Source organism: Vipera ursinii (genome assembly GCF_947247035.1).
Source record: "Vipera ursinii genome assembly, chromosome: Z".
In the NCBI taxonomy this organism is placed as follows: Eukaryota; Metazoa; Chordata; class Lepidosauria; order Squamata; family Viperidae; genus Vipera; species Vipera ursinii.
In genome coordinates this window covers 104,897,857-104,925,489 of record NC_139517.1, presented here as the reverse complement: position 1 = coordinate 104,925,489, position 27,633 = coordinate 104,897,857, and the positions used below count along the sequence as shown (strand labels likewise).

Below are 27,633 nucleotides of genomic sequence, written 5' to 3'. Positions count from 1 at the left end.
ATTCCTATACTTCTGACAAGCAAAGTCAATGGGGAAGATAGATTTAGTTAACAACAATGTAGTGATTCACTTAACAAATGTGGCAAGAAAGATCACAAAGTGGGGTAAAGTGTACTGTCTTCCTTAGCAACAGAAATGGGCTCAATTGTGGTTGTAAATTGAGGACCACTGTAGTCTGACTTGTTAAAGCAGCCTCATATGTCCTTTCCTCACCTCATTCAAGGTATCCTGAGCATCATTTTCCTAAATATTGGGTATATACATAAGTGAATATATTTTGAAATATGAGACTAACTCCCTTGGATTCAAGTGGCTCGTTTTGTACATCATGATAACAAATAAGCCATTGTATTTTTAATGATGGTTTGCTGAATAACTCAACATAGTATTGAGGTTTGTTCAGCAATAAACAAGGAACCACTATTATAATGGGAGCTATGTAAATGGCCAGCCATATCAGAAAAACTCTGGACCTTGGTAGCAAAAGATTGATATACAGTAAATGAATAAAAAAACATCAGGTACATAAGTAGGAATTAATGTTAATACTTACATTAACATAATTTAGTTCAATTTAAGATTGCAAAATATTCTTATGAAATCACATAATTCTGTACAGGTAAGCATGAACAATATAAGATGAACTCCAATGTACAAGTGTTAGCTATTATGACCATTGCACATATTTATGCATAAGTCATGCCAAACCAAGAAAAAGAATGCCAGAAGTATCATTGAACTTCATACTTATCCTTATGGGTCAATACAGATCTCTTTAAAATCTTGTACTTGGTCTTGGAATAAGAAAGTGGCAGAATGCCACAACCAAGCATTGCAAGATGGAAAAGAATTATAGGTACTATCATTTGACAAAATCTTATGATCTATAAGTTCTCAAGTCCTGAATTTACATTAGAGCAAAAAATACATTTATGGTAATAATTAAAAGTGAAGTATGAGTCCAGCAGTGAGGGTAAGTATAGAAACATGTCAAGATTATAGATATACAGAGAACTCTCAAAGGAGTAGAGTTATAGCATAACTATCAACTTTTGTTTACTTCCTCCATGGATTCTGTTGATTGAGCCAATTCTTCGCTTAAAAATTAAAAACATTAGTTATAACATTAATCATATATCTGAACATGGGTAACTTTTTAAAACAAAAATCTGTTCAAATTTGCTTGCAGAATATAAATGTAAAATACCGAAATAAAATAATACAAAGAATGTTTTTTTAAAGTGCCATGGAGATTCAGAAGAGCATTTATTTTATTTTTTATTTATTTTATTATATTTGTATACCGCCCTTCTCCCGAAGGACTCAGCATGCAGTTTTCATTGATTATCATATTGAAAGAAAAGCACTTACCTCCAGAAAATTATGGTTACAACTTGAATTGTATTCCACATCAAATTCCAGAATAGTCAGTTGAACGCTACTACCTGGTGCTGTGTGAATATACCAGTAACATTCCCTATTTTGTGGATTTCTGTTTGGATAGCCAGGACTATGGAAAGATCCAGATGGCTCAAAGAATTCTTCACCACATCCTGGAAAAAAAACAAGTAGTGCTGTTTAGAAAACTAGATGATGATAATGGTGATGGCTACTCATTCCAGCAGACTCCATATCCAAAAAAGGAGTAAAAACAATTAAAAACATAGAACGCAGACACCCTAACAAAGCAATAACAAATTTAAAGCATCAAATGCACACATTTGTACACATAACAGTTTTTCAATAAATTTCCTTTCATATAGCCCTAACTCCTTTTAAATCACCTTTTTAAAATAGAATTCTAATATCTTACTATTTCATTATTTTTCCAGTCAAGTGGGATAGAAGGATTTAACTCCCATCTCTCTCATATACTGCATATGTTTGGGAGATGAAGGTGAAATCCTGTCTCGTGACTGGAAAACCAATGAGTTAATGCATCACTTGATTATTAAAACACAGACGCACACAGGAAAAAATATTCCAGGAAAGAAAAATATAAATAATAAAATTCTGCTGGGTTTCAAACTAGCCAACTTCTATTTACAGGCCAAGTATTGCAAGTATTGCTATTACAACATTCAAAATGTAGGTAGCTCCAAAATATTTTTAGAGCCATGCTAAACGCTGGCTTTCTTGATGGGCCTTTCTATTTATAAAGTCGCCAATGAATGGCAATAAACCAAAGCACACTATCTGAAATATGCAGGAAATGCAACCTAATATTGAAAGTATAATTTGAAGTGGAGCAGAAAAATACACCTAGTGGGCACTCTGATTAACAGATGAAGTTGGCACTCCAGAGTACTGAGAGAGCAAATAAGCAGTCCTATATTCATTTGCTCTTTCAGTACCCTGGACTGGCAACAACATACCTGATCACAGCATAGGTGGACATGCTGGGTCAAATTTTATTTATTTGATTATTGATTAACAAACAGATAATAGATTGCATAGCTGCAGTATTCTACTATGATTATTTTAGCTTTTTGAATTAATTCTAATTTTATATTTCATATTTCTTAGTTGCCCATTTCCCTGCTGCTATACCTACTTAAGGTTATACTACTAACACTGTAAAAGTTTTAGTTGCTTTGGAAGATTATGAGCAGAAAAGTAACTCAGAGATATTAATCAATTGATTGACTGATTGATATTAAAATATCTCTTTATATGAAATCAAAACAAATGAAAATTTAAAGCAAAGATTCAATAGGTAGAACTTCATTCTACAAGTTTCATCATGGATGTGTAATAGAAATACTGACTCAAAAAAAGAGATGTTCACATTAGAATGGAAAGTCTGTTATGTGAGAATATGTGGTGTCACTCCATAGGCGGTTCTAAGATAAGATGAGATGAGAGGAGATAAGGTAATCTTCATTGTCATTTTTTTACTGTGGGCACAATGGCACACATCAAAAATGAAATTTAATTGCCTACTCTCAAACTAGGGATTGAGGCATGTTCATGTAACAAGTGATAAACAAGTCTGCCATGGCAAGCTTGCTAACAGATATTCATCCATTTCATTCACTTATAAATCTCTCTCTAAATTTCTCTTTGTCTAGAATAAAACTCTTCTAGTTTTTCTATATTGCCTTTCATATCTAGAAGTTGTGTTGTCTCTTCGCATCTTAGCTTTCTGCTGTTAAAACTATTTTGAAAAAAACTAAAAAATTCAATGTATTCATTTAACAAAAGCACATAATGAATTTCCTTACTTTACTATATTTTCAATGAGTCATTATTAATGCCAGTCTGCTGCTTTTTACATAAGGAGGAAAAAATAGTCATATCTGTAATTTGACTGTATTTATTTCAAAGATGGTCTCGAGAGACAAATTCCTTTTTCCCCCTATTCAAACATTAAAAGAAATGTTTGAGATCCATGCCCTGCTAACATATGTCCAAATCTGATTCATTAAGCAGGCATGAATCATTGACTCAGTCTGGAAAAGTATGGAGGAGAGTTCCTGGGAGGACATGGCTTCTTCTTAATTTTGGATGAATGAGAGCAGAATGAAAGCTGTTATCCTTCCAAGATATGGCTTAGGTTATGTCATTTTCACAATATACAGCTGCTCTTCGAGAAATATGCATGGTTTATATACTAATCCATGCCTGGAACTCTAGTCCACATTTTATCACAGCCTTTTCCACCATGACATTCTCCAGATATGTGGAATTAGAATTTCCATCTTCCCCAGTCAGTTACCCATCCTGACTAGGGGACGATGAGGAATTGTAGAACACCACATAACTGGGGACTAGTTTTGGGACAGCTTGTTTATGTAAACAATATATAAATTTATTTAAGCATTTTTTCCCAATCGTGTCCTCTTTATTTTTAGATTTTTTAAATCCTACTTTATAAGTAATGACAAAGATACATATAGTAATATGCCTCCTTTTATTTTTCTCATAGTAACAAACCTTTTGAGGCAGGTTGGGCTGAGAGAGACTGGCTCAAAGTCACCCAACTGACTTTTATGCTTCTCAGCAGCTAACAAACATCAAACAGAAAGTCAAAGGTTAGCTCAGACATAATAAGAAATCTAAGTTTTCTCCAGGGTGAATGACATATGACAAGCCTTGAATTCTTACCCTACCCCTTCCTCTTCCTTTTCACAGTTGTAAAGAAGAGTTTATGAAGTTTTCTTTTCGCTGTTGTTGTTTCTTCACTACAATGAAAGTATAACAGAATAACAGAGTTGGAAGGGACCTTGGAACTCTTCTAGTCCAACCCCCTGCTTAAGCAGGAGACCCTATATCATTTCAGACAAATGGTTCTCCAGTCTCTTTCTAAAAGGCTAGAAAAAAACTATTTGGAATTCACAGTTTAGACCAGGGGTCTTCAAACTCGGCCCTTTTATGACTCATGGACTTCAGCATGCCTGGCTGAGAAATTCTGGGAGTTGAAGTCCATGAGTCATAAAAGGGCCGAGTTTGAAGACCCATGGTTTAGACAAAGTGACTATATTAATAAACCAGGGAAATGCTGTGGAAATAGTATACCTGGGCTTCAATAAGGTGTTTGTCAAAGTAGATCACAGAACAATTAATGGATGCCTTGTCTCCAGAAGTCCTGGGTGCTCCATTATTGGGGTTTTCAAGAAGAGATTTTTTTGGAATGAGAAGGACTCCTGCTTGAGTAGGGGATTGAACTAGAAAACTTCCAATGTCCCTTCCAACTCTATTATTCCGTATCCTTATCTGTCTCTTAGCAGGATACCTCTCTGAAAGTTAGGGTGGGAACAAGTCCAAATTTGTGAGGCTGGAAAAGTCAACTGAAAATAGTTCAAATTCAAAAATGGACTAGATTCAGCTAGAAGATTCAAAGAAAAAAAATCTCAGAGCACCTTCTATCCAGTCCTAGGTACCCCTCCTTCTTGGCCACATGACAAAATTGGAATTGGCTTAAGACAGGGGTGTCAAACTCAATTTCATTGAGGGCCGCATCAGCATTGCGGTTGCCCTCAAGGGGCCGGGTGGGTGTGGCCTGGGTGGGCATGGCCTACTGGGTGGGTGTGGCTATAGTGTGTATGGCCTACTGGGTGGGCGTGGCCAGTTCTATATTGTTCCCATCAAGGGTGCCTATGGGGGCCTGGGCAGGAGTGGGACAGATCTGAGGGTCTCTGGCAGAAGGAGGGTCTCTGGGCCAGGGCCAAGGCAGTGGGGGCCGTTCCCTCACTGTTTCCAGGATGGCTTCACGGGCCGCATGAAACCACTTCACGGGCCGGATCTGGCCCCCGGGCCTTGTGTTTGACATGTCTGGCTTAAGAGGTTGAAAGGAGTTTTCAAAGCTGGGTTAGCATGTTTTCCCTTATTTTTTTAAATCTAGTCACAGCTCCATTAGGTTCCAGTTCCAGGAACTGTGGGTTTCCTAAAAAGCAGTTAATACAGTACCTCATATTAATGTGAATTTACTAACTAATGGAGGCTGCTGAATTATGGAAAGTTGTTGATAGTTACCCTTTTCCTCCTCAAAACTACCAGAACTTTCCATGAGTTGGCTTACATTCAAAAATGCAGTACTTGCAAATGAAATTTTAGATGTATTCGCTACATCTGGAGAATGAGGAAGAGAAACAGATGCCTATTTCACAGGGGAAACAAGCTTGCAGACATCTGGAGATCAATTTTCAGTAGAATACAATTGAATACAAATGCTGGGTGTAAAAAGAAAAATTTGTTTTCGGTTGTGCTGGAGAGTTGTAAAAGAAAAAAGTTACTGAAATTAAATCACAGTGGTTTGTATAGCGATTATCCATATCTGATACTTAATGTGGAGCTTTTATGTTTCTGTTATTTGTACAAGCAAAAATAATTATCTTGTATTATTCTAATTATTTACTACATTTTGTTAGTATTTGAAGTATTTAAAACTTCACTTCAAAGATATGTCCTTACAGTAACAATTCACATATCGTTTCTGCCTTATTTTTTTATAATTCTGGCACCGATATTCTATTTATAAAGTTACCCTGTTCATAAACACTTTAAGCACTTTATTTGTATTGTAAGAAAATTGATGTGATTTTCTATTAGAGATGTGTAAATTGTTCATTTAACAATTTGTGTTAACAGGAATATATTTGAATACGTTGTGGATCTTTAAGGAAAAATATAGAAGCATTTATATCTGTTACTCTTCTTAACTTTGTTAACATATTGAGTGATTGGATTGCCTTCCTTAATTGACATAGTTGCCATACTAAATTATTTGAGTACTCTTTTTTATTTGTAAAATCAACGTTCTCTGTGGTTCTGATTTTTTTTAAATGCTACTTTCACACTATAAGCTTGGTAAATTATTACTCTGCTCATGTACCCTTTCAAAAGAGTAGATTTTCTTTTGTTCTTGTTTTTGCTTCTTTTCTTTCTTTCTTTTTTAAAAAAAGATGCAGGATAGTGGTCTCTACAAAATCCATGGATGTGATAAATGTGTTTCCAAGAGAACTCATTATCGATTCCATTTGCATCAAGAATCCCTATATCACTATCTTAAATTTGGGCATAATTTTTCTTGCTTCTTATCTTGAAAAGTAATACAAGGTGATTGCTTAGCTCCATGTAGCATCTCTTGTATTATGCATTGTCTAAGTTAGGGGTGTCAAACTCAATTTCATTGACGGTCACATCAGCATTGCCCTCAAAGGGTAGTGGAAGTTCCCTTACCTCCCTCAGGTTTGCCCCACAGAAGCCTCTCCTATTTAGAAGAATATTCAGACACTGTTTGCTGCAAAAAATATCACCATTCTACTTCATGCCATCCATTTTGTCTATCTTGCTAAACCATTTTTATCAGGTGTAAATTAGATTCTTTGTCTAGTTCAAGTCATTAATGAATGAAATTCATTATGAAATTCTACTTGGAGTAAACATATATAGAGGACTTACATGCAGTTTAAATTTCTTTCCTTAGTCATATTATATGTCCTATTAGAAATAGAGTAGGTTGATGGGGATATGAAAATAGATTTTTGGTGATAGTGCCCAACTGTAGCAATTTGCCTGAAAGGGTCAAATAATTGCTTCAGCTTCAGGTAGACCTTTACAACTTTTTAGTTTGTTTTAGCCATTAATGCCAATTTAAATACCACTTTTGTTTCTGTTCTAATGGTGATTTTCAAATATTTTTATTTTACATGAGATAGTTTTAACTTTGTTATTAGGACAATATTATTGTTTAATCAAAAACACTTTCTCTTCATATTTGCAATGACTGCACTGATTTTAAGAGAGAGTATTTTTTATATACTTTTTCAGTATCAGGAGATGATACCGCCCCCATCTTGAACCTGGGATCTTATATCTGCTTGTTATGATAATGTGTCAAAAATATTGATTTCCCCCTTTACTTGCTGGCATTGAAATGCTTATGTTGCTTTTCAAGTTTTTTTAAAAAACAATTTGTTGTGTGTACTTTAAATAATCTATTATTGTGAATACTGAGAGAACAGTGTTACTCTTTGATAACACACAGTTAACATATATTTATAATAAGGATCAGCAGAATTGCATGCACGAACACCTAGAACTAAGTTCCATAAATTAAGTAGAGCATTCACTGAACAATAAGATTGGTGCATTAATAAAATATTAAAAGAGAACCCATAGGCCAAATGCAGGAACTTTTCCTAAAGTGATCAAAAAAGTCAAGATGGGGTTTTGATCACATGGTTACTGCCAACAAGTTTTTTTTTTCTTTTTTTGATAGCTGCAGATGCCCCTATCAAATGTACAGAAATATAGCTACGGAAAATTAGAATTTAAAACTCAATTTAAAAATTTAACTTACATTTTCAGTGCATTATTTATTCAGTTACCTTCTGGGATCTATTCCTTTGAATGTCAGCCATTAAATTGGGCCATTACCTAATGGGTTACTTTTCAAGATACATCAATAAACATTTCCTTCTGTTTACTATGCTCCTGAAATTTATCTATACTGCCTTGTCGTGGCGAAGGGGCTTGCGTAATTCAATGAAGCTATGAGCTATGCTGTGCAGGGCCACCCAAGACGGAAAGGTCATAGCAGAGAGTTCTGACAAAACGTAATCCACTGGAGAAGGAAATGGCAAACCACTCCAGTATCTTTGCCATGAAAACCCTATGGACAGTACCAAAAGGCAAAACGATATGACGCTGGAAGATGAGCCCCTCAGGTCGGAAGGCGTCCAATATGCTACTGGGGAAGAGCAGAGGGCTAGTACTAGTAGCGCCAGAAAGAATGAAGCGACTGGGCCAAAGCCGAAAGGACGCTCAGCTGTGGATATGTCTGGTGGTGAAAGGAAAGTCCGATGCTGTAAAGATTTTTTCTCCATAGGAACCTGGAATGTAAGATCCATGAATCAAGGAAAGCTGGACGTGGTCAAACAAGAGATGACAAGACTAAACATTGACATCTTAGGTATCAGCGAACTAAAATGGACAGGAATGGGTGAATTTAATTCAGATGACCATCAGGTATACTACTGCAGGCAAGAATCCCTCAGAAGAAATGGAGTAGCCTTCATAGTCAATAAAAAAGTAGGAAAAGCAATACTGGGATACAATCCTCAAAATGACAGAATGATCTCAGTTCGAATCCAAGGCAAACCATTCAATATCACAGTAGTCCAAGTCTATGCCCCAACCACCGGAGCTGAAGAGGATGAAATTGACCAGTTCTATGAAGCCCTACAGCACCTTATAGAACTAACACCCAAAAATGATGTCCTTATTGTCATGGGGGATTGGAATGCTAAAGTAGGAAGCCAAAAGATAACTGGAATAACAGGCAAGTTTGGCCTTGGAGTACAAAATGAAGCAGGGCACAGGCTGATAGAATTTTGTCAAGAGAATACGATGGTCATAGCAAACACTCTTTCCCAACAACCCAAGAGACGGCTTTACACATGGACATCACCAGACGGTCAACACAGAAATCAGATTGACTATATGCTCTGCAGCCAAAGATGGAGAAGCTCTATACAGTCAGTAAAAACAAGACCAGGAGCTGACTGTGGCTCAGACCATGAGCTTCTTGTTGCAAAGTTTAGGCTTAAATTAAAGAAAGTAGGGAAAAGCGCTAGGCCAGTCAGGTATGAATTAAATCATATCCCTGTTCAATATACAGTAGAGGTGACAAATAGATTTAAGGAATTAGATCTGATAGACAGAGTGCCTGAAGAACTATGGACAGAGGTTCGCAACATTGTACAACAGGTAGCAACCAAAACCATCCCAAAGAAAAAGAAATGCAAGAAAGCAAAATGGCTGTCTGAGGAAGCTTTGCAAATAGCTGAGGAAAGGAGGGAAGCGAAAGGCAAGGGAGAAAAAGAAAGATATGCCCAATTAAATGCAGAATTCCAAAGAATAGCTAGAAGAGATAAGAATGCCTTCTTAAATGAACAATGCAAAGAAATAGAAGAAAACAATAGAATAGGGAGGACCAGAGATCTTTTCAAGAAAATTGGAGAGATGAAAGGAACCTTTCATGCAAAAATGGGCATGATCAAGGACCAAAATGGCAGGGACCTAACAGAGGCAGAAGAGATTAAGAAGAGGTGGCAAAATTACACAGAAGAACTATAGAACGACCTTAACATCCCTGAGAATCACAATGAGGTGGTCACTGACCTCGAGCCAGACATCCTAGAATGTGAAGTGAAGTGGGCCTTAGAAAAGCTGAGCAACAATAAAGCTAGTGGAGGTGACAGTATTCCAGCTGAGCTATTCAAAATCTTAAAAGACGATGCAGTAAAAGTGCTACACTCAATTTGCCAGCAAATTTGGAAAACTCAACAGTGGCCACAGGATTGGAAAAGATCAGTTTACATTCCAATTCCAAAGAAAGGCAGTGCCAAAGAATGTTCAAACTATCGCACCATTGCACTCATTTCACATGCTAGTAAAGTTATGCTTAAAATTCTACAAGCTAGACTCCAGCAGTATGTGGATCGAGAACTACAGGCAGGATTTCGAAGAGGCAGAGGAACTAGAGATCAAATTGCTTACATACGCTGGATCATGGAGAAAGCTAGGGAGTTCCAGAAAAACATCTACTTCTGCTTCATTGACTATGCTAAAGCCTTTGATTGTGTGGATCATAACAAACTGTGGCAAGTCCTTAAAGAGATGGGTGTACCAGACCATCTTATTTGTCTCTTGAGAAACCTATATGCGGGCCAAGAAGCAACAGTGAGAACTGGACACAGAACCACTGATTGGTTCAAAATTGGGAAAGGAGTCAGGCAAGGCTGTATACTGTCGCCTTGCCTATTTAACTTATATGCAGAGCACATCATGAGAAAGGCAGGGCTAGATGAATCAAAAGTTGGAATTAAGATTGCCGGAAGAAACATCAACAACCTAAGATATGCAGATGATACCACTCTAATGGCAGAAAGTGAAGAGGAACTAAAGAGCCTCTTGTTGCGAGTGAAGAAGGAGAGTGCAAAACTTGGGTTGAAACTAAACATTAAGAAAACCAAGATCATGGCATCTGGCCCTCTCAATTCCTGGCAAATAGATGGGGAAGAAATGGAGGTAGTGACAGATTTTATTTTCCTGGGCTCCAAGATCACTGCAGATGGGGACTGTAGCCAAGAAATTAAAAGACGCATGCTCCTCGGGAGGAAAGCCATGGCAAATCTAGACAGCACACTAAAAAGCAGAGACATCACCCTGTCAACAAAAGTGCGTATAGTCAAGGCTATGGTCTTCCCAGGTGCAATGTATGGCAGTGAAAGCTGGACCATAAGAAAGGCTGAGCGCCAAAGAATTGAAGCCTTTGAACTATGGTGCTGGAGAAGACTCCTGCGAGTCCATTGGACTGCAAGGCGATCAAACCGGTCAGTCCTAGAGGAGATCAACCCTGACTCCTCTTTAGAAGGCCAGATCCTGAAGCTAAAACTCAAATACTTTGGCCACCTAATGAGAAGGAAGGACTCACTGGAGAAGAGCCTAATGCTGGGAAAGATTGAGGGCAATAGAAGAAGGGGACGACAGAGAATGAGGTGGCTGGATGGAGTCACTGAAGCAGTAGGCGTGAGCTTAAATGGACTCCAGAAGATGGTAGAGGACAGGAAGGCCTGGAGGAACATTGTCCATAGGGTCGCGATGGGTCGGACACGACTTCGCAAGTAACAACAACAACAACAAAGTTTGCAAGCCTATCTTCAGGCCAGCAGAATTTAAATGAATATTCACAGCAAAAAATAAATGTTTGGATTTTGGAATTTATGCAGCTTTTCTTAACAAACTACATTTTTTGTGGCTTAGTTCCATAGGAAACCACTGTGTGAATATTCTGGCAGCAATGCACTGTGGTTCTGGGAAAGAACTGGGAATGTTTCAGTGTAAATATAGGCATTTCTAGCCAAATATCTTCCAGTGACTCCATCCTGTTAGCAAGAAAATGGGGTTTACTGACATTTGGAATAGACGGGTGGAAAAATTGTGACATCTAATTGCAGCAAATTGTGTTTGGCAAATCTTGTGCTACACCTTCCAATTATAGAGAAATTATTTTCTCAGACAAAATAAGATCCCAATTTTATTGAAATATATTTTAAAGATTTCATTTATTTTTAAAAAATAAACGTTAATGAAAGGAACTGGTAAAATTGAAGAAGTGCTTCAGACTACGATTCTAAAGCTTTGTCCATGTGCACATGTATTTCTGCTACTCCTGATGCTTTCTGTTGCACAATTTCCCATCAAGCTGAAACTTCTCTGGAAGTTCATGCTTTGTAATCTCAAAACAAAAAACACATTACCACGTCAAGATCATGATAATGAAAGTGTCATGAAGTCCTGCTTACTTTGTATATGTGTCAGAGACAGGATTTATTTAAGCTTTGTGTACACCTAGGGACAATTACACATAATTGCCATTTTGGCCTTTTTAACCTCACACTTTGAGCCTGCCATTTCTATGCCTTCCTTCATATTTAATTCACACATGGAAAACCATTAAAATACTGTGAAGGCAAGACAACAAATAAATTGTTTTGCTTAGGGTTTAAATACTAGGAGCATACATATATAGTGACGTTTAGCCTTTGAAGAAACTGTTTTTCAATGTATTGCAATTGCTTGTTTCTTTAGTAAAATTACTTAGCTACCTTTTATCTTTGAATCTTGTACTACTCTTGAATTCAGAATTGGACAATTGGCCGCAGCCACCTGTCCCCGTCAGCTTCATTCTACCTCCCACCCCAGCATACCTATCGTGGTTGTCCCTGCCCTCCCGCCTGGCCCTTCACCAACTCCCCCACCCCATTCAACCTACTGCATCCTCCTCTGCTTCCCTCCCCCTCCACTTCTCCCCTAGTACTTCTCCCCCTCCCCCTTGGAGATTTGCAGCAAGACAATTCACTGCATGGGACAATTATCTATGCAGCATAGAATGTGCTGCTGCAGCTGCATGTCCACACTTCCCCCTCCCTCCTCCCAAAGAAAGACTCCAGGCCACCTGGCCACCTGGGCAAAAGCAGAGAGAAAAAAAGAGGTAAGGTGACTAGTCCATTTTAACCCACTTTGCCCATCAGGAGACCATCAGTCCAGCTTCAATTCTATAGGGGATTTATTTTTCTGTTGCCTTTTTCACTAAGCTCCAAAGCTGAGAGTGCCCACAAAGACACCGGTGGGTGTGTTTGCACAACCACCCAACTCAGGTCAATGAAAGGCCAACCAGCAGCAGCTGCTGGTCCTACAAGGCTCTGTTAGCCTAACCTATTTCGAAACTGCAGTGGTCATGAGAAGCTGGCTGGGTCAACTCAAATTCAAGGCAGTAGAGAAACTGAGAAAGTGGTTTGAGGAACAGGGCTGACCTTTTGCTGGCATTCTTTCCTCCCCCTTTGCAGGCTGTTTGTGTGGATTGTGAATTTAAGATTTTGTTGCTTGGGTGATGTGGCTGGAGAAACCTGACATACCGTGGTGCCATTCTTGGTGATGTGTGTCTTGTGGAGGGTGTGTGTGTGCATAGCAAGACCACATGCAATGCAGCATAGAGCCTGCTATAAAAATGATTGCATTTGTGCCATGCATGTGGAAAAAATGTGCCTCTCAAGGAGTCAGGTTGGGCTGGCCAGGTGAGAGTTGCCTTTATGAGGTGGGCAGGGAGAGGGCACGATCTTGCTGTGAGGGTGGCCCTTACTTGTATCCTCCGGGACAGGCAGGCTGGAGTCTTTCCTCAAGAGGGAGGGAAAGGCATGTGTGGGTGTGGCAGTGTCAGCATCTGCAACCCTGGAACTGTCCCACATGGCTAATTCTCCCATGCGGCATATCAGCCAGGGCAATTTGCGCCATGGTGAGTCGCCTGGGACAAAGCAGGAAGGGAGGAGATTCAGGGGAGGGGCTTCCTGGAAGGAAGGACCACAGTGGCCAGGGGGGCTGGGATGAAGTGGCCAGGGCGGCTGGGTCAGGGAAGGGCAAACATGGTGGGTTGCCTGGGTGGGGAGGTTGGGATGAAGTGGCTGCGCCAATTATCCTAGACTCACTTTAGTTTGAGTCTAAAATTAGAGTTATTTGTAAGCTGCCTGACAAGATTCTGAAAAAAAGAATGGGATGAAACAGATTCTGTCCTCTGCCATCTTCTAATGCCTCAACATTCCACTCATGATAATTTCTCTATAATCCTTATTTCTTCTGAAAGAATATTTAAAGCAAATCAGCTTTCATCAACTTGATGTGCACTGATTAAAAAAGGAGAATCTGTCTGAAATTACATTGTATTTATAGCTGTATTGCTGAATAAGTAAGTTAAATTTACCTTCCTCCTGCCTGGACACAATTACTATAAGTAAAACAAAAATCATTCTGACAATTGAAATCCCCTTGGCTGCTGAAGCCATTTTCTGGCAACTAATTCCAAGATCTACTGGCAGAGACATCTGTCTGTAGAAAAGTCTCATGAAGAAATCATATAATCATATAATGATGATTTCTGGAGGTCATTTCAACCTTGTTAAAAGCACTCCATTCTGGGACATTTGATCAGAAGCAAAGAGAGAACTGGCCTTAGAATGGAAAATTCAGCAACATTCTGAATCATTTCCCAACTGCATCTTTCAGTTGAGTCCATTGGGTTGTGGTTGTTTTCTGTAACGTTTTTCTCTGCATGTCCTGATCATTTCCAAACTTGATCTCACTTTCGATGGGCTCTTCCCCAATAGCAAGTCTGGTTTAGTTCTATTTAGGTTTTGGAAAGTATCCCTGCTGACTGACTGACGGAGTTCTAAGCTGCTTTACTTAGTTTCCTTCTTACATTCCATTAAGTTGGAAAGAATAGAAAGAAGCAGAGAAGGAAGGGACCTAAAGATCTATTGGATCACACTAATTCAGCCAAACCAAGAAGACCTATCATGGCACAGGCACAAAGTGGTCACATTTAACACACTGAATCCAACAGAAGCTCCTCAAATAAAATGTAGAGTATGATGAATTATTACATTCTTACTAGCAGGATCAGGGTAAGAGGAAGGCTAGACATGCTTACCACACATACATATTTCATATCTATGATACATGTCCATGATTTTTTATCAGCAGGTGCTCTAAAACTATTCTTGTCCAGTTCAGGAATAGCTCTTATTTTTCAAACAAATGGATATCAAAGACAGGAAAATGAAGCCAGATGGTAGCCTAATCATATTATGACACAATAACTAAATTTCCCTTTGCAGAGGAAATGATACACTGTCTGTAAAAATTAGTTAGAAAATATTTGCTCTACTGGTATTTATCTGCAAAATCAGAAGGTGGGATTAGAGATATTTTTGGCTGCAGGGAGAAAGGAAGATCTGCCTTTGCTGCTATTAAACAAAAGTTGACATAGAGACATAAAATTATAAGAAAGATATAAAGAGTACTTGGATATGTCATGAACTTTAGTTCACTTCAAAAGACTATGGGATTTGGTAAAGATTGCAAGGCAAAATAAGTCTTGGGTTTACAAAAGAAAGTTTGGGATGTGACTCTAAAACTCCTGATGAAACTTGAGAATTGGTTTCTTTTTTAATGACTTCCAAAATTCCTTTTAAGTATGACTGCTGTGTGCTTATTATGCCAAAATTGCTTAGAAACTGCAACAAATAAAAGGACCAAGAAGCAAATGACTCAGAGTTGACTGTATCTTCCTGTGGCATCTTGATTTTTGTAAGAGTGGCCTGTGCAACATGCTGATTTGAAAACGTTGTGAGTGCTCCAAAACTAGAGGTTGTTAAGAAGAGATTGGACAACCATTTGTATGAAATGGTACAGAGTTTGGACTAGAATGACCTCCAAGGTCTCTTTCAACTCTGTATTCTGTTTAAAAAAAGCATAAATGATGATTTTCAAAAACCCTAACCAACAGTTGCACTGGATGCATTTGTTCCAAATATCTCTTTTAAAATCAAGTACTGTATGTATGTATATCAAGCTGTATGTCAAACTATAGCAAATCTAACACTAAGCTAATCAGACAAGCATCTATAGTAGAACGGCAAATCTAAGACACATGTGTTAAAGGTAACATGTAATAATATTTTGCATGACACTTTGCTTTCATCAATAACTGACAATTATTCTCAAAAACAAGCCATGTTTTTCCACAATTTTTGCAGACTGAATGGGCTACACAAGAATGAAGGGTGTTCTTGTGCAGCCTGTAGACTCTCTAAAAATCGCCCAAGAAGGAGAAATGCTTTTGCACAGATTTTGGAGGCTGCAGAAAATATAAAAGAGCATTCTCAGAAGGCACTTCAAGACCCAGAGCAGTCTCTGGTAGGCTGCAGGGACCTATCAATAGAAAGAGAACACAGCCTCAAAATAAATGACATGAGGCAGATCCTGGGGAGACCAGGGCCATGGGGACAATCATTACCCTAAGGTTCACGGGCCTCGGGAAATGGCACAAGCAGCCTTTTTGAGTAAAAGTGGTGGCACAAGGATATCAAGTATGAAGATTGTATCAGGTCTGTCAAGTATGAAAATTGTATCAAGATCACCAGACTTGATAATATTGCTTTATACTGTACTAGTGAGGCAACACTTAGAATACTGGTCCAGCAAGATACAAAACAATGCTGAAACTGTAGAAAAAGTACAGACAAGAGCAACAAGACACATTTTCTTATTCGGATACTCGTGCTGGGCTGCAGGAAGTGGCTTGTTCAGCATATCAGCAATCTGATCATGTGTAGGCAAATACTGCAATTTAACAAAACCTTGTTTGACTACGACTACTATTTTGATAACGGATGTCAATGTGTCTAGACCTAGAACCTGTAAAGCGATTGTCAGATATCTAAACCACAGATTCGTTGTCTTCCATCACAGTGATCGGTCGAATTGGCTGTGTCCAGATATCTGTGACTAAAGCATCAAACCATGTTAGAGAATTACATGCATCTGACACACAAGCATATTCAGCTTCAGTAGATGAACAAGAAACAAAATTCTGTTTGCGCACATGCCAGTAAACAGGACATCCATTTAAAAATAGCATATAACCTGAAGTACTTTTACGTGATTTCTTATCGCTCGCCCAATCGGAATCTGCATAACAACATAACTCTGCATAGTCAGTATGTGTCGGTTCTAATAATAACTTCATGTTTTTAGTGTGCTTTAAGTATCTCAATAATTTTTAACACATGTCCAATGAAACTGTTTTGCCTTGCCTACGTGTCATGATAGGAGATTAACACTAAGTGCAATGTCGGGTCTAGTCCAACTACTAATATACAACAGCGACCCAATGACTGAGCGATAAAGTGATTGATCTTTGAACTCAGGACTTGGTTCATATGCCAAGTTGTGAAAATCGGTTTGCATGGGTATACTCACTGTTTTAGCATCCTTCATGTTGCAGTGATGCAATAGTTGTTCAATTTTATCTTCTTGTGTAAGACTGAACCCCTTCTGAGTTTTGACAACTTGAACACCCAAATAAGTGTTAATATATCCTAAAGACTTCAATGTGAAAAACTTTTGTAAAGCTTTAGCAAAAATCTCACTCATCTGCTTATTTGGACCAATATAAACAATATCATCAACATAAACAAGAACTATCTCATACCTATTATCAGATCTTTTAGTAAACACGCATTCATCTGTTTCGGACTTAATAAAGCCCATTGAATTTAGTTTGTCAGAAAGACATAAGTACCACATTAAACCAGACTGTTTCAGACCATAAAGACTTTTGTGTAGAAACCAAGTATCCCCTTTCTGTTGTCGGAAACCTGGAAGACCTTTCACATGATTTCTTCATCTAGATCAGCGTGTAGATAAGCTGTTTCAACATCAAACTGGAAAACCTCTAAACCAAGGATAGTTGTAGTGGCTAAGGCGATTTTCACACTCTCAGTCCACACTGTGGGTGAATAAGTATTTGTATAGTCCTCAGGATAACGTTGAGAGAAACCCTGGGCTACAAGTCTGGCCTTATACAACGACTCACCATTTGGCTTCTTTTTAATTCTGTAGACCCATCAAGTGCCAATAACTTTCTTGTTTGCTGGAGGGCTTGCAGGCGTAAACACTTGAAGTTTCTTTAGACTGTCCATTTCAGACTGCATTGCCTCATACCATTTATCTTGCTCTGATTCAGGAAGATGTTTGATTTGTGTGAACTTCTCAGGAGGAAGTGTAACATTACAAATCAAAGGTAAAGATGCTTTCGTTACTTGCCACGAATACCGTTTTGGAGGGATTCCCTTTGTGGTCCTCTTGGAACATCTCGGAACAACCGTCCATTCTTCTTCTGTTTCGTCCTTGTCTTCATCATCGTCACCAGTGGCAGCATCGGCGGCTTGCGAAGATGGAACAGTAGGTTGAGAAGAACTCATGGAAGGAACATTCGCCTGTGAATCTTGATCATCAGGCTGCGTGGCATTAGCAGCAGCATCACTAGGAAAATAAACTCCAGGATCGTTAGAATGAATCCTGGACCAGTCAGCATCTTCCTCAAAAGTAGCGGATTGTGAAATCACTATTACATGAGAAGAGTCGATGTATTTGCTCCATTTTGAATTATCATCAATACCCATAAATCTCATTCTTTTTGCTGCAGGACCCCCTTTCCTTCTTTGAGCTAAAGGAATATTCACCATAGCGTATGAACCAAAAATATGGAGATGCGAGAGATCAGGCTTGTGTCTATATAACATGAAATAAGGAGTCTGATTTATTACACTACTCCAAGTACAGTTGATGATATGATTAGCATATTTAATAGCCTCACCCCAGTATGGGAGACTGAGGTTAGCATCTTCAAGTAGGCAACGCATCATGGTTTGCAGAACCCTGTTTCTGCGTTCTGCAACTCCATTCTCAGCCGGAGTGTAAGGAGCTGAGGTCTGGTGTAGTATGCCATTCTTACGCATCCAGTCCTGAAAACGCTGAGACATGAATTCAGCACCGCGATCACTCTGAATTCTGGTGATGCTGACTTCGTGTTGAGTATATACAAGAGCAGCAAAGTCTTTAAAGATCTGAAAGGTCTCAGATTTTTCTTTCATAGGTAATACATATCCATATCTAGAGTAATTATCAACAATTGTCAAGAAATATCTTTTACCACCAATTGTTGGTGTAAAAGGACCCATTATGTCAATGTGTGCCAAATAAAAAATGCAGGTTGACAGGCGTGTAGCACGCTTTTAAATTGCTGCTGCTTTAGATTTGGATTTTTTGCAGACAGCACAATCCAAGAACACCTTATACCCCTTTAGATCCAAACCCCTTGTGAACTCTGGCATCTTCTTCAGAACACGGAAACTGGCATGACCCAATCTTCTATGCCACTTATGAATACACCTGTAATGCAAAGGTTTACCTGTTAGTGAATTCTCAACATTAACATGTTTATTAGGAACCTCAGGCTTGCCGTGAGCAACCTGTGTCTTATTTCTCTTCCTGTTAGCTTTAGGAGACTTTGAAATAGCAACAGGATCTCTCTCTGGGACATCTCTCACTGGGCCTGCGCTTTCCCTTTTTGGATCTTGTATACTTGCCTGCTCTTGCTGCTTAGACTTTGGCTTTAAGTAATAAACACCACCAATCAACATGGTTTCAGCAACAATATCTCTGTCTTTAACTACATAACTTGCTTTTTCAAGATGATGAACCTGGAATTTTGATACCCTAGACAAGTGACTCTGACTAAGCAAATTACTATTAGCTCATGGTACATAATAAACATCAGGAATAAATGCATCGAGCTCTTCAAGATAAACAGTTCCTTTTCCCATGACCTGAACAGGATGATTTGAAAAAGAGTACAGCTCACGAAGTTCAGGTTCAGGCTCGTGCATCTCTGTATAAAGCTCTTTTCTATAGTAACATGTAATGCTGCTCCACTGTCCAAAGTCCAAAGAAGTCATCTGTTGTACTCTGGTTGAGGTTGTGGATCATTGGTTAAAGCCAATGTGGCAAGTGGAGCTTGCGGATCACGCCTGGGTCCACGACCACGACCTTGTTGTCCGCCTCTACCTCTGCCTCCTCTGGAATCTGTTCCTCTGGGCTGGTACGTGGCAGGTGCTGGAAATCATTGGGAACAATCCCAGGTGGCATGTCCCACACGATTGCAGATGTAACATCTTGGCATCCTTGGAACGTAGACTCTTTCATGGAAGGAACGCCTCGCTGGAGCTCTTGATGCAGGTGGTCCTCTCAAATGTGGTGCGGCTTGCATAAGTGCCTCTTCTTCAGTTAAAATTCTGCATACATGATCCACTGTGCGTTGAGCAATGGGCACTTGATTAATCTTGGTAATAGCATTTTTCCATTCATAGTTCAATGAGTTAATAATAATGCTGATCATTTGAAAGTCATCAATAGAATAGCCTTTTTCACCCAGTTCTCTTCTTATTCCTTTCATTTTAGTTAAATGTTCTCCAATATATTCACCAGGTTTTAATCTAGAGCCATGGAACTCGGACAAAAGCAAACATGTAGACTCAATTGACGTAGGCCGATAACATGCTTCTAATTGAGTCCAAATTTGTTGAGCAGCTGTATCTTGTGAAAACGTAAGCTGCAATTCAGTGTCTATTGACATCAATAATGTTGTGCATGCTTTATTATTCAAGTCCCATATATCAGGAGTCCATGGCTGGTTAGGAGGATTAAATACCCTGCAATGAGTACCTTCTCTGCAAAGCAAAAGTCCAACTTCACTGACCCATGCCCTGTAATTTTGTCCTGACCGCTTTAATTTTGAATCACCAGCCACTGGTACAATAGAAGATGCCTGTTGAGGAACATGCATTTGAGGTACTAGCTGTGCAGGTTGTGCAATCTGGACTTGACCTGCAGGAGGCACGGGTGGCGCCTGTGCCAAGAATTGGGGCAGATGCATTGGGACTGCCGCTGGTACCGGTGCTGGCTGTGGGTGCACTTGAGCCACAATTCCACCCTGGCCAGCAGGAGGTGCTGGCGCTTGAGCTGCAACATTAAGTTGGCCTGCAGTTGGCACTGGCCTTTGTATTTGAGAACCCAGTAGTAACTGCATTTGGGCTGACTGTTGCTGTGCTCTATCTGGGACAGGAACCTGAATAGTAGCAGTATTAATAGGAATTCTAGCACCATCAGCTTGGAGCATCGATTGATGAATAGACATCTGTGTAAACGCAGATTGCATTCTTTGTATTTGCTCCTGTATTCCATATAATAATTCATTTCTATCTTGTAAAACAGATTCATCAGCAGATGGTGTTATAACATTAGATTCAGGCATCACTGTAGCTTTGTGTGCCATTTGATCTTTCTGTTCCCCTTCGTCTAACATAACACCCACTGATGGGTGTGGCTTTGGCTTGGAAGAAGAAGGCAATATGGCCGAATCTGGGCTTTGAATAACAGCAGGGTCCCTCTCATGCTGCTTAATCATTGAGGCATATGCTTTTGCTTGTTGCAGCCTCTGTTCAAAAACCTCAATTTGATCAAAATAACTTTGAACAGCCTTCTCAGGCAGAGTTTGTTCAGGGGTACGAGGAGAATAATAAATTACATCCTGCCCAAGTTTCACTGGTCTGGCACCGAGCCACTCATACTCAGCATGAGCTTCTTGAGTGTGAAATCTTTCTGAGATGGCTGCATGAGAACTAGTCAAATCAGAAGACAGTGTAACTGACCTTAAATCTTCTTCTACAAGACGTGTGGCAGAAGCAAGTAAAGTCTGTTCTTCATCAGACTCCTTTCTGTCTTTCTTTTTTCTCAGCATTTTCAGTAACTTGAGCACAGCATTCCTCAGTCGCTGAGTTAACTAACTGACTTATCAGCATCAAAAAAACAACAACCAACTCTGCTACCATGTCAGAAGAGTAAATAAAACTCTATCAGAGGGCGATGAACCATGGTTCATTTGATGCATGATAAACAACAGGTAAAAGAAAGAAAACCAGAAGCATATATTCTACTATTAACCTTTTAATTACAAAGAAACTTGTAAAAACACAGAAAGACTCACGACTACATGTCTATCTCACCAGACAGCACAAAGGAAAAGGAAAAAGAAAGTAACTTTTGTTTTGGACATGCACACACAGTGATAAATATAAAACCAAACAAAATACTTGGCTGAACATGTGACACTCACCATGGTTACAATGATAAGATAACAATTCAACTTGCAAAGAAACAGACTGCAACGAGCTTACTGACAAAACGAAAAAAACACCGCAGTGACAATCACAAGGTTTCCTTTTATGCCCAGTACTATTCAATGTCTTCACAAACAACTTAGATGAGGGAATAGAAAGGAACTTCTCTAATTTGCAGATGATACTAAGCTGGCAGTAATAGCTAACACCCTAGAGCAGGGGTCAGCAACTTGAAACAGTGAAAGAGCCACTCAGAACCGGTTCCCTCACAAAAGGAAAAACTGGGAGCTGCAAAAAATATGTGCGCATGCGCGTACATGCATGCATGCGCAGAACAGGGTTTGACTGAAGAGTGGAGCCAAGGCGAGATATGCACCTACCCTGCATATTAGGAATTGATTGGTTGAACTTTTTTAGTCCCACTTTTTTTGGGGGGACTGCACATGGCAGAGGACCGGGAGCCACAGGAGACAGCTGAAAGAGCCGCATGCGGCTCCGGAGCCGCGGGTTGTAGACCTATGCCCTAGAGGATAGGCTCAAGATCCAGATGGATCTTGATAGACTTGAACACTGGGCCCTATCTAACAAAATAAAATTCAATGTAAAGAAAAGCAAAGTCTTACACTTAGGCAAGAAAAACCAAAAGTACACATATAGATTGGTTGAAACCAGGCTTAATAGCAGTAACTGTGAGAGAGATCTTGGAGTCTTAGTGGACAATCAATTAAATATGAGCTAACAGTGTGCAGCGGCAGCCGAAAAAGCAATGCAATACTAAGTTGCAATTAACAAAGGGATTAAATAAAATAAATAAATAAAATAAATAAATAAATCAAGACTGTGTGAGGTACTAATACCACACCTACAATACTGTGACCAGATTTGCTCACCACATTATAAAAATATGTTGAGACTCTAGAAAAAGTGCAGAGAAGAGAACAAAGATGATTAGGGAACTGGAGGGTAAAACATATAAAGAATGTTTACAGGAACTGGGCATTGCTAGTCTAGTGAAGAGAAGGAGCTGGAGAGACATGATAGCAGTGTTTGAATATTTGAGGGGCTGTCACAGCTGTCAACCTATTTTTCAAAGCACCCGAAGACCAGACAAGGAATAATGGATGGAAACTGATCAAGGAGAAATTCAACCTAGAAATAAGGAGAAATTTTCTGACAGTGAGAACAATCAATCAATGGAACAGATTGACTTCAGAAGTTGTAGAAGCTTCATCATTGGAAGCTTTCAAAGAAGAGAACGGACTGCCATCTATCAGAAATGGTGTAGGGTCTCCTGCATGGGCGGGAGAGTTGGACTAGATAACCTACAAGATCCCTTTCAACTCTGTTATTCTATTCTATTCTAGTATTTGAAGGACTCTCACAGAAAAGAGGGCTTCTGCACCTGAGGGCAGAACAAGAAATATTGGACAGAAGATCAATAAAGGGAGTTGCTACCTGTGATTAAGGAGAAATTCCCTGTGAGCTGAGCTGCCTTCAGAAGTTATGGGTGCTCCATCACTGGAGGTTTTCAAGTAGAGATTAGGCAGCCATTTCTCAGGAATGGCATATGTCTCCTGCTTGAGCAAGGGATTGAACTAGAGGACCTCAGGGTGATCTAGGTGGGGGAGAGGTAGATAGAAAATAGTCTCTTTTGTTTGGGGTGTGTTAGACAAGCCAGCAGAGTCAAATTAGGTATTTTCTCAATTTTTGACATACTAAGTCCAAAAGATTCACCACCACTCATCTATGGCTTCCCACTTGGCTATCCCATCTCTTCAAAATAGTGTACTAAAAAGAAAAGCTCCAGCAGCTACATGCCTGAAGTAATGTGAGCCAATCTTATCCCATGGTGTGTAAAGCAGGCAGCAAGTTAAATGTGTGAAAGGACTTAACATTTTCTATCCCAAAGCAGTGGCAAAAGGGTCCAATAAAATTGGAAATATTATACTTGAAGAGTATTTTTGGTATCTTCCTCCTACTGTTGCATTTCTAACTGAAAATTAATCTGCCTCCCATACTGTCTATTAGGCTTTAAATGGCAATTTGTTTCATAAGGGAAGGGCAATGAAAAGCTGTAGATATCCCAGACCTACAAAAGACCTTTTTTATTCCTATATTAAAAATTACAAGGTTCTCCCTTCCTGTCTCCAGTGATAATATTTCTGCAAGTGTAAAATCTGCTTTCCTCTACCTACAAAAGACCCTTTTAATTTCTATATTAAAAGTTATACAGTTTTGCATTCTTGAGTTGTAGTGATAAATCTCTTTACACTTGTTCATAGTTGTCCTTGCTTCAAGATAGGGCCTCTGCCTTCCCCCATTTAAGTCTGCATTCCTGTGATAAACCTTTGCCCCTTGCTTCATTTACAACAAGACTTGTCTTTTATAATTGTCTATGTTTCAAGTTATGTTTCAAGTTATGTTTCAAATCATGCCTTTCAAGTCATGCCTTTCAAGTTAAGATATGCCTTCTTGACTGATGACAACCCTTGTATTCTCTGTTAGCATTTGTAATATGATAAGCTATGTTTTATTGTTTCCTGAGATGACTTTTGCTCTCTTCATTAGCAGATGTGTACAATGAGTTATGTTTTCCCTTTGACCTCACATATGTTAATTCCTCATGTGTACTTTCCCCCTCCCAAATGAAACAGCCTAATAAAAGGAGGGTGTCCAAAGCTGTTCGGGGGCACACCATCCACCCCGAGCACTCCATGCTCCCTCACCTTGAGCAAACTTGTATTGGTGCCTCAGTTTGTCTTACTCTGTCTCTAACTCTGCCTAATCATCGCAGTTCCCAAGTGTGACCGTTGGAACTTCCGGCACACTGGGTCGGTGACAAAGGGCAAGATCCTTCCATATTCAAGGTGTTCACCCTTGCGAGGGTCCCTCTAAATTCTCACCCCTGTTACGGGGCTCTAAGAGTTGAGGCCAGAACCCTGATCAGTCGCTCATCGCAACAACTGGGGGCTCGTCCGTTGGATCGCTCAGCTTCAACTCCACAGTACGACTCCTGTCTAGGGGTGTGCTGCCTGCATTCCTGTTCTCATGCACCTCGGAGAAGGCTTTACTCGTGAGTAACGGGCTCCTCACTTTTCAAAGTTTCGTCAGGTCATAGGGACGAACTTTTTAATATAATGCAGAAGGCTAATTTTGTTCAAAAACACAATGGCACCATGGTCCATCTTGTAGGAAAGAGACTTTTTACAAAACGTTTACAATATATTAACAAAAATTGTCTGGCTTATCCAGAATCAGGCACTTTGTCTGTTATAACCTGGGAAAAGCTAGGTAAATATTTTCACAATCATCCCAGGGTGCCTGCTGACATTCTGTCTGCATGGCAAGCCGTGATGGCAGCATTAAAACTCTTGCCATCTCCTTTAGATCTAACATCTTCTATCTCTAAACCTCTTGATCACTCTTCTGATCTTCTGCCTTCATCCGTGCCGCCCCCACCCTATGAAAAATCAGAGAAACTTCCTCCTATTGCTGTGCATGTCCCCCCCTCTGCTCTGCCTCCGAAGAATCTTCCTTTTGCCTTTTCTCTTTGCCCTGTTGTGCCTGTCTCTCCCTCTGACAAAGAGGAAAAAGCCTCTGAGCTTCTTGCCATTTCTAAACCCCCCCTCCCCCCTTCCCTCCTCCTCCTTCTCCAAATCTCTCTCCTCACTCAAGAGGCACCTTTTGTTCACTCTATGCTTATGGCTCATGCCTCCGGGACATTTCTTTTCCTCTTAATGATTCTCTTTTTCATTAAGCCTTTTCAGTTTCTCCACCTCCCCCTCCTTATGAGGAAGATTTGTCATCTTGTTATCTTGTTAATTTTTTGCCGCCACCAGCAGCCGGAGGTTCACCAATCCACCCTTGCATCATGAATTGATCAACTATGTGCAAGGATTTTTAATAAGTATAGGTAAGCTAACATGGTTTTGACTATCACAATATCTTGTTTGGGAATCTGAATATAAATAAAAAAGAAATAGAGAAAAAATTCTTGCTGGATTACCTCAAGGAGTAAATAGGGATCAATTATTTGGCACGGGACAATTCATTACTAATGACCAACAGGCTCAAAGCCCAAGGGAGGCTTTTAATTTGAAGGGGCTTTAGCAGCTTTCCACAAGATATCCTCACGGAAAAGCTAAAATGTTTTTTGCAAAAGTTTATCAAGATCCCAATCAGGCTTATTCAGACTTTGTGGATAGATTGCAGGAAGAAAATACAAGGCAAATAGACAATGAATATGCCCAAAATGAACTCCTGTTAAAATTGGCTTATTCTGGTCTACCAAATCAAAGAATAGGAAAGTAGTTGTTGTTGTAAAAAGAAAAATCAAAGAAATAAAATCAAGTTTTTCTTCTATCTTTTTCTTTTAATCTAGCTCTTTGGCTTATTGTTTTGGCCTAAAACCCCAAATTGATATGTGTGTTTTGTTCTGTTTTAAATAAATGTTGTTTCATATGTGTGTTTTGTTCTGTTTTAAATAAATGTTGTCTTAATAGTATCTGTGTATATATGTCTGTCTGTGTTGTTCTGTGTTATTTCCAAGACTTGGAAGAGGGTCAAAATCCTCTCTGATAACACCAAACAAAAAGGCCTTATTTAATAATGTATGGTTTGTCTGGAGAAAGTATGAAATGAAATTTTTGTATGTGAAATTGTTTATGCAAGCAGTCAGAATGGAAGTGAATGAGTTAATTTGCTGATATGTAAATGTGAGTGTGTGTGAAAGGAACAGTAAACTGCAGATTTTATTGTTGTAAAAGCCATGGATGATGTGTGAGAGTAAATGCATGTAAAGGAGAGCAAACTATTTTTTTTTTTTGGTGGTGAGATTTTTGTAAAGTTTCTTTTACCCCCCCCCCAACCCTGCTGTGTTACTTTAAGAGTGAGAAAGGGAGAGACAGCCAGAAGAAGGGGGGGTGGCTGGTCCTTTTAACCATTTTTTTTTCTCTGCTTAGACTTCCAGTCTGAGAAAGGGGGGTGGATGTGAAACTTGATGCCCACTCTTGCAGTTTCAGCTTGCAATTTTTTTTACTCGAAAGAGGAGAGATTCTTTGTTGGAGAAGTTTTTGGAATTCTTTGAATTTTAGTTAAACATCACCCAAAAGAAGTTTTTGGAATTCTTTGGGTTTTAGTTAAACATCACCCAAAAGAAATTATTCTGATCTTTTTGTGGAGTTGTTTTTTGTTTTTGTTTTCTTGTTTTTGATGTTTTTGTGTGCAGGACACATTGATAGAAGGTGATATCTGGGAGAATTTCCCTCCCTTAATCAGCACTAGCCTGTGGATTTTATACCTTACAACAGGCTCTGAGATTGTTAATACAGGAAAGGAGGAACATATACACTGACTCCAAATATGATTAATGTAGAGGATTGATTAATAGCTAAGAGAAACAGTTGGCTCATGCAAAAGTTGATAGAAGCTGGAAGCAGAAAAGTCAGAAGTTAGGCCAGAATGGCAGAAGGGCAGTGAATGAATGGAAAAGAGAAGGGAAAAACAGAAAAGTGGTTTTTAAGTTGGTTTGCACAGATTTGTGAACTGCATGCATGAATTGTATGCCTTAACACAAGCCTTAGAATGCTGAAGGAACAAGAATGTACTATAGAAATAGAGAAAGGTGGATGTTGCATGATGGGACTCGGATGTTCCTTTTGCTGCTATTATTTTAAACACGCCTGGACTATTTACTGCTGCTATTGTTCAATATGCTAACCAATTGAAAATTTTGGAGTGGATTCATTTATCCCACACGCCCAAAGTTTCTATTTTAACCAGAGAACTCTTTTTGTGCCTATGTCTGCAAATTTGGGAATCATTTTTTCAAACCTCAAGTGAATTGCAATTTTCCTTAGCTGATTGGCATGGCAAGGTTTCTTGCCACCCACCACCCGATTATCGTTTGCAATGCAAATTGTTCGCACTAACCAAGCAAACAACACCCCAGCGGTCAGCTCAAAAAGCTGAACTGGCTGCTTCAATTTTGGCTTGTCAACTTTTTTCCTTTCAACCTTTGAATCTTATTGTGGATAGCTTTTATGTTTAT

At 39.2% G+C, this 27,633-nt stretch overlaps 1 protein-coding gene across 1 annotated transcript in view; it reads right to left on the bottom strand.

Annotated features, from left to right (window-relative positions):
* The window catches only part of CUBN (cubilin), a gene marked incomplete at its 5' end in the record, with an annotated part of 213,224 nt that overhangs the window by 93,573 nt on the left and 92,018 nt on the right, over positions 1 to 27,633 (bottom strand). The window contains 1 exon segment of the mRNA XM_083379037.1: positions 1,372 to 1,553. Coding sequence (XP_083235163.1) covers positions 1,372 to 1,553 — 182 coding nt within the window.